This window comes from Spermophilus citellus, assembly GCF_964194105.1.
Source record: "Spermophilus citellus genome assembly, chromosome: 9".
Lineage (NCBI taxonomy): Eukaryota > Metazoa > Chordata > Mammalia > Rodentia > Sciuridae > Spermophilus > Spermophilus citellus.
This window is the reverse complement of record NC_138191.1, coordinates 104,476,567-104,489,159: the sequence shown is the minus strand read 5'-3', so window position 1 is coordinate 104,489,159 and position 12,593 is coordinate 104,476,567. Positions and strand designations below refer to the sequence as shown.

Sequence of the window (12,593 nt, the reverse complement as noted above, 5' to 3'; positions counted from 1 at the left end):
GTCAAAAGGCCTTCAGGAGACTTGTTCAGTAAGAAGTTCACACAAAGAACCACTAAATAAATCTTTTTTTTTTTTTTTTTTTTTTTTAGTTGCTAATGGACATTTATTTATTTATATGCATTGCTGAGAATCAAACTCAGTGCCTCACACATGCCAGGCAAGTGCTCTACCACTAAGCCACAACCTCAGCCCTAAATAAATCTTTTGGCAGACAAGTTTTAAATGAATTTTTGAATTAAAAAAAAAAATTCATGAGAACATAAAAATGTTAGACCTAGAAAGCCAATGTAGTTGAGTAATGACTACTAGAGGACCTAATCAAGAACTATGTTTATAAAGAATCCTATTTTTTAGATATGGACATGCACAAAAGCCTCGGCTTACTTGTCGTTAAGTATGTAGTCATGTAAGCTGGACATGGCTCACCTCCTGTAGTTCGTAGGGGCCCATTGTTAAAAAAGCCATCAGAGGAATTGTGTCGACGACGGCTCACTCCAAATCTACCTTCTCCTCGGGGCAGGTGCTCTCCGTGTTTTTCAAAGGTGGATGTAGGTGACTAAGATGATAAAGTACAGAGAGGCAAATAGGTAAGTAGAATCAGTCTCTTTCAATATTTTAATAGGTTTTTTCCCAAACAGGTGTTCAAAAGACAAGTAAACGGTGGCAGAAACCTGCATTATGAGCATATAAATCGTAAGAGTACCACAGGACTCAAAATTAATGTAGAGAAGAGCTAGGTTACACAATTATTAACTCACTTCCTTCATCCCAAAAGGGAAAAAAAGGTGATGACCTCACTTATTTGCCTAAGGTGGGGGGAGTCATCAATATCCCTAAATAGCCCCCAAATTTTATACTTAAAAATATTAATCTTGCAACAGAGGTTGAGAAAAAGATGCTTGCCTTAAAAATCATTCTGCACAGTTTTATTATTTCTATAAAATTATTCTAGAATTAGAGAAAAAGCAATGGTTCAAGTGTCACCTTGGTAACGATGTATAACTACAAAGTTTTATCTGCAAAGATTACTTGAACAATAATAATTTTGCATTAAAACCCATTTTACATGTGAGAAAAGTCAGGGAGATTGTCTTTGAATTTATATAATTCAAAGAAAGCAGTTTCTGACAAACATTATGAATTAACATATTCATTCATTTTTCAATAAATTTCATTCTGTGGGTTTTTTTTTTAAGTTGTAAAGGATAGAGTCTGTGATGATCAATCTTTCTTTTAACCTTTATTTATTTTTATGTGGTGCTGAGGATCAAACCCAGTGCCTCACACTTGCCAGGCAAGTGCTCTATCACTAAGCCACAACCCCAGCCATGTGATGGCCAATCTTAGTTATCAACTTATGAAGAGATGCCTAGATCCGTAAATCATACTTCTAGTTGTGTCTGTAAGGATATTTCCAGACAAGATTGGTGTTTTGGTCAGGGAACTAAGTAGGAAAGACCCACCCTGAATACGGGTTGCACTATTCAATGGGCTGGGGACTTAGATAGAATACAGAAGCAGAATAGGGAAGCTCTCACTCACACTTCTTGCAGGTGTGGTTTTCTGCTAATACTGCTGTTGCTTCTAATTTTGTGGCCTTCTGCTTCTTGGAACAGCTACCAGTTTTCTTGGCTCTTTAGGAGGCAGATGGCCATTATGGAACTACTGAGCTTCTCAATGTGAGCCAACTAACTTCTTCTAACCATACTTTCTGTTGCTTTTATTTTTCTGAGGAACTCTTGACTAATACACAGACCAGAGGCTATTTAGCCACGAAAAGTATGGGTATGTTTGATAAGGACTTACAGAAAAATTATAGGCAGAAGCACATTCATCTATTTTCTTACTATCAATATCCTTAACAATACTTGATATGTCAGTCTTGTTTACCCATTCCAGTGGGTTACAAAGATCTTCTCCTATGCTTTTTTCCTAAAAGTTTTACTGCGCTAGCATCTTAAACTTAGGTTATGATCCATTTCTTTTTTTTTTTTTAAGAGAGAGTGAGAGAGGAGAGAGAGAGAGAGAGAGAGAGAGAGAGAGAAAGAGAGAGAGAGAGAGAGAGAGAGAGAGAGAGAATTTTTAATATTTATTTTATTTTTTTTTTAGTTCTCGGCGGACACAACATCTTTGTTGGTATGTGGTGCTGAGGATCGAACCTGGGCCGCACGCATGCCAGGCAAGCGCGCTACCGCTTGAGCCACATCCTCAGCCCCGGTTATGATCCATTTCAAGTTAATTTTTGTGTAGATAGAGGTTGAAGTGTTCTACCTCATCCAATTATTCCAGGACCATTTGTTAAAACAAACAAAAAATCAAGCAAAAACAAAACTTATCACTTCCCTTTTGGATTTTTACCTTGGTAATTAAGTCAAAAGTCAACTAACATTTTATATATACAGGCCTATTTTTGAACTCTCTATTCCATTTCATTACTTTTTATGTCTATCCTATGCCCAAACTATGTAACTTTACTATTATACCTTTACTGGAAAGGTTGAAATAATATATTTTAATTCTCTCATTTAGTTCATTGTTCTAAAACAATTATTTGCTTTTTTTAAGCGTTTTCCTGGATCCAACATCCATCCCCCTCAAGGACTTCAGACTAGACCAATTATGAGATTTTGAGGAATTTTAAGAAGACAATTCAAAATGAAGTTCAGAGCATAAGGTTTTATGTCTACACGAGACCAGAAATACCTTCCCAAAAATTTACATTCTTAAAAAATATGGAAAGTGGGCCATTTTAATTTTTATTTGTTCTAATTAGTTATACATGATAGCAGAATGCATTTTGATTCATTGTACAAAATGGAGCACAACTTATCATTTCTCTGATTGTACGTGATGTAGAAGTGCACTACATTTAGTCATACGTGGGAAAGCAGGCCATTTTAAAAATACCACTAATTTTTTTCTCCTTTATTAATTGACAAAAATGGGAAGCACTTTTAATTTTACTAGTTTTAGAATGGTTTCCTTTATGAACACCCCAGGATTTCTTCTGTGCTCTGTGAGTTGGTCTGCTTTAATCACATGAACTGGTTGTTCCATTTGTCTTTACCCCCAAACAACACACATTTCCTCCCAAATCATTAAGTAATGCCTCTAAAAATTTTTTCTAGGATTTAATATAAGAACCACTTAATAGCTGAACAATCAATATCTATGTCCTTTCTTCCTCTTTATCTATTATCATAGTTTAAAGTGCATTCATGCCAAAGTTCTATTTTCCCAAGGATCATTTCCCTTTCAGTGAAAGGCCTCTTTGTCAGTCAATAGGTTAGGAGGTATATAATCTATAAAGTGTGCTGCAGCTAATACAGAAAGGCTGAAGGGTGCCATGTAAAAGAAAGGTAATGAGTCTATGAAAACATTTTTTCAATCTTTAGGCAAGGCAGAATACGTATTAAAAAAACAATCTATGTTTTACAAATTATATCCTAATAAAATATTAGGGGGGATAAAATCTAAAACCAAAAACAACCCAAGTCTGTAAAACAGAGGCCACAGGCCAGGAAGGGAAGAAAAAGTAACTGGTATTTGGGTATTTACTAGAGGGATGGAGATGAGTACCTTAGCTGACTGTGGTGTTGAGAAATTTAGCCAAGCAGGAACAAAGTCATGCTGCGCCATTTAGGTCCAGTGTCTCTTTTCAGCAAGGTGAGGCATCCAACCTCATGGCCAGGATCTGAAAGTGAGACAACTCAAATCACTTATGCTTTTAAGAATCGAATAGTCTGTGATTAACCTATGATCCCTCTTCACAGAGTATCTGTCCTGAGACTTTCTATAGATATTTCTAAGGGTCCAAATCTCATAGAAGTTATAAACAAAAGCAATGGTCTGTAAATATGTGATTATGAAAAAAACATAAACAGAAAAATATGACACAAGTCTAGAAGGTCATGTCAAAGAATCTAATGCATTCTTGAGTTACAAGAGAAGAAGCTGAAGAATAAAATAGATACTTATGGAAACAGAACAGTTTGACTCAGTCAGGTACTTGGGTAACTTCTGGCCAAAGGAGTAGAAAAGCTTTTCCTACAGAAGGAATATATAACCTCTCAAGAACTTTTCCACTCAGTTCACATTAATTTCCTCAAACACTAACTAGTACCAGTTTTCCTGAGATTTGTTGGTATTTTCAAATCTTCCTATCAATATTCTCCAAAATTAAAATACTGCAGAAAGCAGCAGATAATTTTCATAGCACATAAACAGCTTTGCTCCAAAATTAAGATGTACAAAGAATATTTACCCCAGAGTGTAACCTCTGTGGTCCTGTTTTTCGAACTCCTTGAGGCTATCAGCTGGCTCTCTCACGAGGTCTTCTTGTTAAAAAGGTGCTTAAGCAGTCTGGCCAGCAGCACGCCTTGTGATGAAGCACAAAGAAGCCTGGCTCTGGGTGGCTCACTTTCTGAGTCCCTTTAATTGATCATCCTAAACTACCTAGTTCCTGACTCGCTTCCAAAGGGGGAAGGGGAAAGGGGAAGGGGGAAGGGGAACATAAAAAGTATTTGTTACATTTAAAAAAGGGGTAAGGGGAAAGAGCTATGTCTATGTTCACCTCATTCAACTTCCTTGAGTAATGGCACTATGATGTTGCTTAAATAGGTAATACATGGACATTTGCACAGTGAGTGCAAACTGTTCATAACAAGGTCATAGCTACACAGACAGGTGGCCTCATGTGTGGGCAAGTAATGTCATCAAGGTGATAGACAAAAAATATAATATTAAAGCACTATAAAAGATCTTCTGAGTAGTCAACTCCAGTGGCAAACAACCACATGACAAAGCCCTTAAAACATAAATGTCATTATTCTTACACAACTGCTAAAAATAGTGTGCAGATATGTATTTATATTTTCTTAAACTCTAAACATATATGAAATCTTGTTAAAAAAAAAAAATCAGACAGGAACTTGATACACTTTTCCCTCCACAGAACAGCAGCTTTCAAGGCAAATTTCTTGGTATAAAGCTCCTATATGTATATTCTATTTCTTTGGTCTTCAATATTTATAAATTCAGAACAAAATTAAAACAAGTAGAAAGAGGGGGTTAGGAATAGTCAAGCAGAAAGTTCCAAAATGAGGTTTTCTTCTCTTCAGTTTTCTGTATTTCACTTGTTTTGCATCTTCTTCAAAAATGAATTCAGCTAATAGAAGGTGATATGAAGAATCTTCTACTGCTTTGGTAGAGAAGCCACTTTTTATTTTGGATCCATTTCCATCATTGCTCAATCATTAACAAGGCCACATGAATCTACCAATCTGTAAATGAAAAAACAAAATGACACATAACAATCTCAAGAGACAAAATCACTGTCATATACAGTTGCTGAAGTGAGATACGAATGGATAAGGGGGGGCAGAGGGACAAGGCCAAGCAGACTGAGGGGCTTACATGCAGCAAGATGCTGTGTACAGACTTTGCAACCTAGGTACGGGGAAATGAGAATCCACGCAAGAGAGGTGGTGGTAATTGGAGACTGATTACATACTGGGAACTGATGAAAAACAGTATTAAGGAAAAATGGGAGCCATATTCCTTAGTGTAGGAGAAAGGAGGCAACGATCATGAAAATTTGAACATGGAATCACAAAGAACAAAATAAGTAAATCCAAAAAATGACAAAGCAGTACTTAATTGACCTAAAGCATTCTTATCAATAAAATGGGGGGAAAAAAGCAATAAAGCAAATCTAAAGAGAGGAAAGGGGGGGAAAAAGGTAGCAAAAATGGAGACAATAATAAAGATTATTTTAAAAAAGATAAACAGGGCTGGGAATAGTGGCGTACACTATTAATCCCAGCGGCTTGGGAGGCTGAGGCGGCAGAAGGATCACAACAAGTTCAAAGCCAGCCTCAGCAAGTGCAAGGTGCTAAGCAACTCAGTGTCTCTGCATAGGGTGTAGCTCAGTGGTTGAATGCCCTGGAGTTCAATCCCTAGTACTCCCGCCAAAACAAGATAAATAGAAGGTAAGCTGGTAAAATGCTTAAGGAAAAAAAAAAAAAAAAAAAAAAGACAGCAAGAGGAAGAAATAAAACAACAGATTAAGAAATAGTGTAAGTGGCCGGGCGCAGCCTATAATCCTAGTGGCTTGGAAGGCTGAAGCTGGAGGATTGGGAGTTCAAAACCAGACTCAGCAATGGCAAGGTACTAAGCAACTTGGTGAGACCCTGTCTCTAAATAAAAATACAAAAAAATAGGGCTGGGAATGTGGCTTAGTGGTTGAGTAACCCTGAGTTCAATCCCAGGTACCCCATCACACCAAAAAAGAAAAAAAATCATAAGCAAAGATTATGAACAACCAAAAATTAAACAAATTTGAAAATCTTAAATAAATCTCTATGAAATATCAAAAACTGGCCCAACAATATAAAACCTAATATCAAACCTGAATAAACCTTATATGTTAAGGACACTTAAGAAAAACCCTCCTCCCCAAAGGGTTCCAAGGTGAAAAAGAGAAGCTGAATGTCTACCCTATGGTTTGCCAAGTGAGTGACTGAGTTGAGACAGGGAAGGTTTATACAGTAACCCACAACTGGAGTTCTGGGTTACCCTACAGAAATAACAGCTATTAATTCTTTAATATAGGTTCTGTGGTCCAGCCTACAGATTTTTATCAGAATTTATTGTTAAAATGACCTCTGCATAAAATCAAATTTTAATATAAACAGATTTTTAAAGTCAATTCATAAAATATTCAGCAAAAAGTAAAACCAACAGGACTTGCTAACAGATGAGATACTGCTAACAGATTCTAGTTTTCAGCTTGTTCAACTAGGTTACAGTGCTCAGTGATAGGGAATAAACACAGACTAGTTACTGTTTCTTCAGTATATTCAGAGATGTTCTTATGAAGGTCTACACCTATTATTCCCAATAAGAAATGATAATACTGTCACCATAATTAATTATTTTGGAAAAATATCAATAAAATCAAGATTTCTAATGGGAAAGACATAATTAACTGTTACATACTTTTTGTCATTAAGAACTCTGGTTGAGGGCTGGGGATGTGGCTCAGGCGGTGGCGCGCTCGCCTGGCATGCGTGCGGCTCGGGGTTTGATTCTCAGCACCACATACAAACAAAGATGTTGTGTCTGCTGATAACTAAAAATAAATAAATATTAAAAAAATTAAAAAAAAAAAAAAAAAAAAGAACTCTGGTTGAGCCAGGCGTGGTGGCACATGCTATTCCCAGCGGCTCAGGAGGCTGAGACAGGAGGATCTCAAGTTCAAAAGCAGCCTCAACAATTTAGTCTCCCGAATAGCTGAGATTAGAGGTATGTGCAACCACACCTGATAATTAAAGTTCTTTTGGGGATGTGGTTATTTTTATACAGTGACTAAGTGAAGAGTTTATTTTTTTTTAAAAAAATGGTGCCATTTTTTAAATATATTTGTTTATTTATTTATTTTTATGTGGTGCTGGGGAACAAATCCAGCGCCTTCCGCATGCTAGGCAAGTGCTCTACCACTGAGCCACAACTCCAGCCCAAGTTTATGTTTATTACTGAAATTTTTTGAGTAAAAAAATTTAAAACTAAACTATCTTAGAACCTTAAAAAAAAAAAACACGAAAGACTAGACAGGAGGGGTGATCAAGATTCCTTTTTTTTTTTTAAAACATTTAAAAAATGATGTCAAGCATGTGCTCTGGAGCTCAAAGGAGAAGTCTGTTTTAAAGATATAGTTTGGGGAATTTCCAGTATTTGGAAGACAATAAGGCAGGAGAAGAGATGAGATCTGGGAAGACTATTAAAAGAAAAAATTCTCAAGCCTGTTTCATTAATTTTCCATGTCTATTTACCACTTTCCTATTTCCAATGACACTCCAAAAAATTGACACTCTTAAAAAAAATCTAGTTCTTTAGGCACTAATAGCCTCTTCCACCATCTACCTCAGCATATCCCCATCAGCTGACATTCTCTGTTTCTAAATTCAGGATCAAATTATATCCTTACACTGCTCAGTAATGTCTGGTTTTCCACCAGCAATAAAATAAAATTTAACTTCCTCAACATGAGACAAGAAATAAACTTTTACCCACCTCTCAAGAATAAACTAAAAGTCATGTCTAAAATTCCAGTGACTCAGGAGATAGAGGCAGGATGGCAAGTTTGAGGTCAGTCTCAACAACTGAAACCTTGGCTCAAAATAAAAAATAAAAAGGGCCAGGGAGAGGCTGGGGATATAACTGTTAGTAGAGTGCTTGCCTCACATGCAAAAGGTCCTGGGGTTCAATCCCCAGCACCCCCCCTCCAACACACACACACACACACACACACACACACACACACACACACACAAGGAGCCAGGGATGCAGCTCAGTGCTAAAGTGTCCCTGGGGTTCCATCTCCAGCACCAAAAACAAAAACAAAAAACAAGAATAAGAAGCCTAGTCTCCTTAATTCTCTTTGTAGAAGATATCTCCCTCTCTGAAATCCTAAAAGTACTATAATTATGCCTTCTAGGGCATAAACTCTTGCTCCTTCTAGGGCATTATAAATGTTTATTTAAGCTACAAGTAAGCCAAAAACTTCTAAGAATTCTTCCCTTGACCTTCTTTGAAATGTACACAGCCTATTAACTACTGTGGTACTTTATATATGTCCACCAACAGATGAACAGATCTCTCTCTCACACCCCCCCCAAAAAAACATACAATAGACTAACTATAAAAATAAAGTACTGATTCATGCTACAACATGAAACCTGAAAACATTATTCAGAGTGAAAGAAGCCATACACAAAATGTTATATACGATTTCATTTGTAAAAAATATTTAATCAATAAACTAGAGACAGAAAACAGATCAGTGGTTACCAGGAGCTGGGGGGCAGGGGAGAGGGTATAGGGGCTTAATACTTAAGAGGTTTCACTTTGGGGTAATAAAAAAGTTCTGGAACTAGACAGTCGGTGATGTCATACAACACTGAATGTACTTCATGCTCTACACTTTTCAAAATGGTTATAATGGTAAGCCTTATATGCATTTTTTTCATAATTAAAAAAAATGTTATTACTAGAGATTAAACTCAGAATGCTCTTCACTTGAGTCACATTCCCAGCCCACTAAATGTTTTTAATAAGATAGTTATCATTAAATAGAATTGATATTTTTCAATATTTTTTTTCGTTGTAGCTGGACACAATACCTTTATTTATTTATTTTTATGTGGTGCTGAGGATCAAACCCAGGGCCTCCCACATGCTAGGCAAACTCTACTGCTGAGCCACAGCCCCAGCCCAGAATCAATATTTTAAAATATAAACAATGTAATACATCATCCATTCTTTTTAGGTTTCATATAAGTGCTTTTGATCCCTCCCTATGATGTGCATATAGAATCACTTGTACCTAAATATTTGATCTATCCATAGATATTTGTCAGCAAACAAAAGATTTACACTTGTTGCTTTTTTTTGTGTGTGGTACCAGAGATTAAATCCAGGGGAGCTTAACCACTGAGTTACATTCCCATCCCTTTTTAAATATTTTATTTAGAAACAGAGTCTCAATGAGTTGTTTAGGGCCTCAGTAAATTGATGAGGCTGGCTTTGAATTCCCAATCCTCCAGCCTCAGCCTCTCAAGCAGCTGGGATTATAGGTGTGTGCCACCGTACCTCGGCCACTAAAATGCATCTTTTTTTTTTTTTCTCTTTTAATATTTATTTTTTTAGTTGTAATTGGACATAATACCTTTACCATTCATTTATAAAATGCACTCTTAAAAAAAAAAAACACAGAATTACAAATGTTTCTGAAAGGCAATCCAGGATGCAATGTGCTGTCCTTGAAACAACAAATGGAAAAACAAAACAAAAAAACCTTTAATTCTTCCTTGTAGATAAGCCATTTTGTCAAAAGCATAATTTTAAGTACATCTTCAATCATAAAATAAAATTTCTATTCTATATATGCTATATAAAATAATTGAGAAGTGTTGTCTCTGTAACGCTAGTGCACTATGGCTGGAATATAGGGATTTTCCTTTTAATATTCTATAGGAAAATAAAAAATTGCAATATCTGACTTTTAATCAGGCTTGTTTAACTTTGGCTCCACAAAAAGTGCTTTTAAGTACAAGACTAATAGATACAATTTGGTCATTTGATAAGATTTCTTTGATACAGGCTTTTGGGTATACCCCACGAAATCGACAAAGTTAATAATAAATCATTTCATCAATCACATAGTGTACAATCTGTATATCCCACAGAATTGAAAAAGGATATTATCTAGTTCTCAACTAAGAGATTATCAAATAATTTTCACAATGGTTCATGATGTATTTGTCAATAAAAGGATTCAAAGAATTGTATGGCACATGAAAAGAGTAAAATAAAAAGATAGCCCACGAAGAAGGGGGAAGATATGTCTAATAGATAATCAAAGATAAAAAAAATTAATAACATTAAAACACATTAATAAAAGTTTCTTTCTCTCTTTCTCTTTTTTTTTTTAGAGAGAGAGAGAGAGAGAAATTTTTTAATATTTATTTTTTAGTTCTTCGGCGGACACAACATCTTTATATTTTTGTATGTGGTGCTGAGTGGTGCGCATGCCAGGACAGCCAGGCCAGCAAGCTACCACTTGAGCCAGATCCTCAACCCCTTGCATTTCTTTTTATTTGCAAAATATCTATTGTTACCTTTTACCATTCTTCTGTTGTTGATCTTTCTTTCTTATCTGACATAATACAATACATACTGATCCTTTGATTATCTGTTAGAAGCATCTTTACCCTTCTTCATGGGCTATCTTTTATTTTTTATTGTATCTTTTGATGAACAAAAGTTCTTAGTCAAAGCTGTACATACCCCTTATGATTTACATTTCTGTGCCTTAAAGTCAAAACATTTACCTATATAGCCTCATTGTCCTCTTGATTTTATAGTTTTGCTTTTCACATTTAAGAGTTAAAACACTTGGAACTGATTCCTATATAGTTTGAAATCTGTGTGAAATTTCATTTCTTTTTCAGTGTCAGAGATTGAACCCAGGGGCACTTAACCCTGATCCACAAATCCCTAGGGCTTTTTACTTTGAGACAGGGTCTCACTAAGTTGATTACGACCATGCTAAGTTGTGGAGGTTGGCTTTGAAAGTTTTAATTCTCCTGCCTAAGCCTCCTGAGCTGTTAGGATGACACGTGTACACCACCATGCCCTCATGGCATTCTTTCTCTATTTACAAAGCCAGCTCCATCATAAATTATTTCTACATATGTATGGGTCTAATTTTCAGGTTTCTGCTTCACTGGTCTTTTAATCGGTTCCTCCACTACTACCATGTGTCTTATCTACCTTGGCTTTATAATTAATATCTTGTTATAGAGATATTTCACATTAATATACCTTTATTAAAGGCCTCAGCTATTGGATTTCTCATAAATTTTAAAATATTAATATCAAGTTTAAGAGGGGAAAATCTGTTAAGACATTTCTTAGAACAGTAATGAATCTAGATCAATATGAGAGAATAAATAATAATAAATCCTCCAAAGTATATGCATGGGGTAAGTCTTTTATTATAATCTCTTTACCATTTTATATAAAATTTCCCCATAAAGATCTTGCATACCTTTAAAAATGATTTATTCTTATCTTCTTGTTTTAAAAAAGGCCTATGTATTATTATTATTTTTTTAACCTGTTTTAACTCAAAAAATTTTTTTCCCTGAGGTGGTAGGGATTGAACCTAGGATTTGCACATGCTAATCAAGTACTCTCCATTCAACTACTACTCCCCTGATGCAAAAATGACTCTTTATGGGCTGGGCTATAGTTCAGTTGGTAGAGTGCTTGCCTTGCTTGCACAAGGCCCTGGATTCAATCCCCAGCACCACCAAAAAAAAAAAAAAAAAGATTCTTTATTTGATTGTTGATGAAGATGGTATAAACAAGGAATTCTCACACATTGTCAAAAACATAATTTTAAGTATATCTTCAATCATAAAATTTCTATTCTACATATGCTATATAAAACAATTGAGAAGTGTTGTCTCTGTAATGCTAGTGCACTATGGCTGGAATATAGGGATTTTCCTTTTAATATTCTATAGGAAAATAAAAAATATGCAATGTCTGACTTTTAATCATGCTTGTTTAATTTTGGCTCCTAGTGGAAGTTTTAAATGGTACATGACCACTTTGGAAAACAGTTTGGCAAAAAAAAAAAAAAAGCTAAAGTTGTGAAATTTCTGTGACCAACTGTTTTAGTCTATTTTGTTCTACAATACAACAAAATACCCGAGTCTGGGTAAGTTATAAAGAACAGAGACTATTTCTCATAGTTCTGGAGAAATCTTAGAAGTTTGAAAGACTGACATCTGGAGAGAACTTGCTGCAGTGTCCCATGGTAAAAAGAAAAGAACATGGAAGAGAGGGAGAGGAAAAAGAGGCTTGAACTTATCAAAACAACTAATGTACTCCAAACATAAGAGCACTAATCCATTCATAAAGACAAAGCCCTCATGACCTAGCTTCTTAAAGGTCCCACCTCTCAACACTGCTGCCTTGGGAATTAATTTTCAACAATTTCAAACTTTGGGGGACACATTTAA

General features: G+C 35.6%; 1 protein-coding gene across 4 annotated transcripts in view; it reads right to left on the bottom strand.

The window, feature by feature from the left end:
- GPBP1L1 (GC-rich promoter binding protein 1 like 1) overlaps positions 1-12,593 on the bottom strand; it is a 42,731-nt gene that overhangs the window by 19,701 nt on the left and 10,437 nt on the right. For 2 of the 4 annotated variants that reach the window (XM_081307221.1, XM_081307219.1), the window contains exons 2-4: positions 4,265-5,282; positions 3,580-3,694; positions 385-556 (exon numbers count right to left, since the gene is read on the bottom strand). In XM_081307221.1, coding sequence (XP_081163347.1) covers positions 385-556; positions 3,580-3,639 — 232 coding nt within the window. In that variant the 5' untranslated portion in view covers positions 3,640-3,694; positions 4,265-5,282. Of the gene's footprint in view, positions 1-384; positions 557-3,579; positions 3,695-4,264; positions 5,283-6,999; positions 7,126-12,593 lie in introns of those variants that run through there. The other 2 variants (XM_081307220.1, XM_081307222.1) reach the window with 2 other exon arrangements.